Source organism: Opisthocomus hoazin, chromosome 2, assembly GCF_030867145.1.
Source record: "Opisthocomus hoazin isolate bOpiHoa1 chromosome 2, bOpiHoa1.hap1, whole genome shotgun sequence".
Lineage (NCBI taxonomy): Eukaryota > Metazoa > Chordata > Aves > Opisthocomiformes > Opisthocomidae > Opisthocomus > Opisthocomus hoazin.
The window spans coordinates 55392588-55397047 of record NC_134415.1 but is presented as its reverse complement, the minus strand read 5'-3'; the positions used below and the strand labels follow the sequence as shown (position 1 = coordinate 55397047).

Sequence of the window (4460 nt, the reverse complement as noted above, 5' to 3'; positions counted from 1 at the left end):
CCTAATCCCACAAGCATATTGCCACAGAATAATTATTTCTGTATAAATCTGCATGTGTGCATGCATGCACACTTACACGCATCCTCTTCCTCCCCACAGTCACTCAGTATTTCCAAACTTGAAATGAAAGTGCCCAAGTGCAGGCATCCACTTTCCATGGACCTAACAAGAAAAACAAGGCCCAGCAACAGATTTTATTTTTATGTGGAAGAAGAAATGAAGATGAAGTGAATACAATTGAATATAATTCTTCAAAGCTAGCAGCTGAAATGTTGTATTTTTCAAGTGAAACTTGAAGCTGGGTTATTACTTGCAAATATTTGTTATTTGCCTGTTGGCTGGTAATTTTACTACCTATTTTTTCTTTCTAGTATTGGTAAGCTTGTCTGATACTCTCAGAGGAGTTTTCGATCAAAGTCAATACGGAGTTTGAAAACAAAAACGAGTACATGTTTTCCCAGAGTTCTGGATGCCCGAATGCAGCGTTTTACTCTGGCCCACTATCAAGCTTGCTTAAAATTTCAGGTTTACCCTTCCCTTTTCAGGGCATTTTTTTTTTTGATCTAGAACTCTAACACCTGCTTGGTTTAATGCAGCTGTAAATCCTAGAAACTCCTGCAACAGCTACAAGAGATGGATAAGCCTCTGGGCATCTTTTCTGTGCCAAAGACTGATTGATTATTTTAATCAATACATTGCCTGGTTTAGAGATTCTGAGATGATAATTTGAAAACAGCTCTGAGATCAGCCCTATGTGTCACTGTGTCAGCACTGAACTTCTAGCAGAAGTTAGCATCCTTCATACTGTCCCACTCTTTATAAAGACACAATTTAAACAAGACATACAAGCTTTCCCATGTTCATAACACACCTTTCTTTTTCTATATACCAGCATATATAGAAACTCCTGAGGAGTTGTGTTTGGTTATTTGTTTTTTCTCTCTTGGTCTCTGTGGAAGCAACCACAGAATGCAATTGCTGTATCCAGCTGTGTAAACTGCTTCCTGCTAAGTAAGCCTTGACAGCAATGACTCAACAGATCCTTGTAAAAATAAAAAAAAATTATAGTCCTTATTTAGTTCTTTGCACCAAAGGGTAAGGATGCTTCAGGGCACTGTTTTGATGTTGCTTTCTGTGGCCTTGGTTTTATAAGATGCTCATATTTAAGCACGGGACTTAGAATCATCTGGGTTTTCACAGAACATTTCTGTGGATTTGACTACAGGGCGTTTACAAGGACAGGAAGAAACAGCTCAAAGCACCCTATTGGAAAATTTCTGACAATGCATCTCTCCTGTTTTAAAACAAGTAATTAGAAACACTACTATCATATGAAAGCATGAATCATTTCATGCATTTTAAATTTAACATTACGTAAGCTCTTGAAGAGAGCTGGAGAAGAAAGACTACTTATCTGGTGGGTGATAAAATTTATTTCAAGTGCCACTTCGAGTACGACAGGCAATGCAATTTATAATTTCTGTGGGTTTTATATCTGCTTGCGAGTTTAACATTCACATAAAATACTACCTGCACTGTCAAAAAAATCTTTTTCAGCAGTGATACTTAACTTTGGCTCAAATCCTTTGACCCTGCTCAGCTGAAAAGTTTGCCCAGGGAAAAGTAACTAAGAGCTCTGCACCTTACAGCAGAGGAGGGTTGGGACCTACAGTACTTCCCCTCAGCTGCATGTAACAGAACTAACCTTACCAAACTACTTATTTTAGCAGGACCCACAAATGCTGTGCATTTCTTTAGCCTTTCTCTATACGGACTTCCTGTACAAGAGCTACCACAGAAAGTGCTGCGCTGCACTCCAACCAAGCAAAGGGCTAAGGAAAAGGGGTGTTTTGGGTTGCCCTTGGCACCTCCTGGCGATTTTTCCAGTAGCTTTTCCTTTCTTCAGAGCCAGCCTTCCTGCGTCACTTGTTTAGGAAGCAAAACCGAGATGCAGGTAACACAGGGACAGCGTCAGGAGCTGGGACAGGCTGCGCCCTGAGGCATGAGCCTCGGGGTTGTGGTCTCCTGTTCCCTGAAGTCTCCTGGCAAACAGGGACTTTCTGATGCTGCCGGCCATGGCCTGCGGCCCAGCCGTTCCGTAGCCAGATTCGACAGGGCGCGGCCCTTCGGTTCTGCGGGGAGCCAAGCAGCGGCCGCAGTGCCAAGGCCGTTATCTCCGCTTTACCAATTAACTCGAGGCCTGAGGCTGAGGGAGGCCTCAGGCCTAACCCGAGGCTCGGTGCCTCGGGAACAGGAGAGCCCCAGCCTTCTAACAGCGGCACGCTGCAGGCGCCGGCCTGGAGTCCCACAGGGCTTACGAGGGGAGTAGGCAAACTAAGTAAACCGCTAGTAGGTGAATTTATCACAGACCATACTACTATTTACCCACGCCGGGGCCCGCCTCACGCCGCGGGCAAGAGGCCGCAGGGGTGGGGCCGGGGAAAACTACAACTCCCGTCATGCCTTTCTGGGCGCGCACGCGCGGTCCGTCCCGCCAGCGGGAGCGCGCCCGTCGGCAGGAAGGCACTGTCCTCCGGGAGGTGGCTTTTTGGTTTGGGCTTTTTTGGTTGGTTTTTTTTTTTTTCATTTCGGTTCAGAGTGGACCGCGGAGCCGTAACTAACCGGCGCCAGCGCAAGGGCCGGGCGGGGGAAGTCCTTCCTGCGCCCCAGCCGGAGGGGCGGAAGAGGTGCGTGGCGTGGGGGGCGTCACTTCCGCTCTCCATTTGGCGCAGAGCGTCCGTGCGCCGCCGCCGCCGCCATGACGGACCGGTACACCATCCACAGCCAGCTGGAGCACCTGCAGTCCAAGTACATCGGGACGGGCCACGCCGACACCACCAAGTGGGAGTGGCTGGTGAACCAGCACCGGGACTCGTACTGCTCCTACATGGGGCACTTCGACCTGCTCAACTACTTCGCCATCGCCGAGAACGAGAGCAAGGCGCGCGTCCGCTTCAACCTCATGGAGAAGATGCTGCAGCCCTGCGGGCCGCCCGCCGACAAGCCCGACGAGTCCTAGCCGGGGCCCCTGCCCGGCTGGGCCGCCCTCGAGCCCGCCTGTGGCCCCTCCGGCGTCGCGGTCCCCCGTTCTCTCCGTGTGTTGGGCCCTGGGAGGATGCGGCGGGGAGGAGCCCCGTGAGATGCCCCCTTCCCGCCAGCTTCGTCTCTTCCGCCTGCGCCATCCTTCGGAGTCTTTTTAAAAATGGAAAATAATAAAACTTACTGGGCGTTTGTAACGTTTTGTCTGGTAGCCTGTTAGTAAGAGCGGTTTGTGCTGAAGGGAGCGCTGAGGGCTCGGTGTTCGGCGTCGGGGTGCAGCCGTCCGGGTGCCTGGCAGGTCGCGTTCCCGAGCCGGGTGGGCTGGCTGGTGCTCCTTCTGTTCTGGGGAAGGAGAAGCAGCTTCTTGGCGCTCCAAGGGTTTGGTTTGTTGTTAGCATTTGTTTGGGGCGATTTGCGGTACAGCGTGAAGTCGATTGCTTTAGGTCTTTAAAACACCAAAAAGGGTTTTCTTTAAATACTGTTTTGTTGTCTCATTTTCCTCTCACCTGTACTTTGAATTTCTCAAACCAACGTAGCTAATTTTTTTTTTTCTGTACTAATGCTTTCTGGTCATCTAGTGATGAAAATTTTTTTCTACATAACACTAAATGAGTTTATTGTTGTGGGGTGAGACACTGTTAATGTGGAATAGGTGATGCAAAGGCCTGGGAAAAGCTAAACTGTTTTGCTGCGTAACTTCTCCAAATCTCTCTCTCCTTCCCAAGAGGAATGTGAGCGTTACTCACTACTACTTTAAAGTAAAATGCGTTGAGGTGACACAGTCTTAGGTCAGATTGCAAACTGAACTGGTGTTGATTTTGATTTAGCACTTAAAATAGGTTTTCTATTCACTTGTCGTAGCAAAAATAAATTTTGAGTTATGATGAATGGGGAGACCTCAGAGTAAAACGTACAGGTGCATTGACTGGAGAAACTAAGTGTTCTCATCTCTGACATGGAGCATTGTAACTGGGAAGGTGGGGTGGGGTGTTTTTTTTGTATTGAAGAGGACAGTTCAGTGGTTTTGTATCCTGTTGAGACTGTATGCAAGCTTACCAATGATGTGTTTCTTAAATCAGCATCTCAAAACTTGTGATAAACTTGTTCACACTGTTCCTTGAGTCTTGTAAAACTAATCTATTCATAATACTGTACTAAAGTAAGAAAAAGCGTACAAGTTCCTGGGGCTATGTTGAAGTCGGTACATCCCTCTTCCGAGGAATTCAAAGACAGCATTTTCCCAATTTTGTTGCACACGATAAGCAACATGAGGGCACGGGTGAAATGGTTCTGAATAGATTTTTCCTGGAAGTTTTGTGGGGAACTACTGCAATTTCCAATAAATGAGGGGGATTTGTAGAAAACTTACAGTTTTCACTTCTTATGCGAGCCAGTGCAGGTAATTTAAAGAGCATCTGTTC

At 47.4% G+C, this 4460-nt stretch overlaps 1 protein-coding gene across 1 annotated transcript; it reads left to right on the top strand.

Annotated features, from left to right (window-relative positions):
• The first annotated feature begins 2689 nt into the window (after nucleotides 1-2689).
• Nucleotides 2690-3236, top strand: SF3B5 (splicing factor 3b subunit 5). Its single transcript, XM_075413725.1, has one exon. It carries the CDS (start codon nucleotides 2759-2761, stop codon nucleotides 3017-3019), a length of 261 nt encoding a protein of 86 aa, XP_075269840.1. The 5' UTR covers nucleotides 2690-2758; the 3' UTR covers nucleotides 3020-3236.
• Nucleotides 3237-4460: the final 1224 nt, after the last annotated feature.

Bases quoted from the DNA above. Each gene is read 5' to 3' on its own strand.
- SF3B5 (XM_075413725.1), top strand. From the start codon at position 2,759: ATGACGGACCGGTACACCATCCACAGCCAGCTGGAGCACCTGCAGTCC.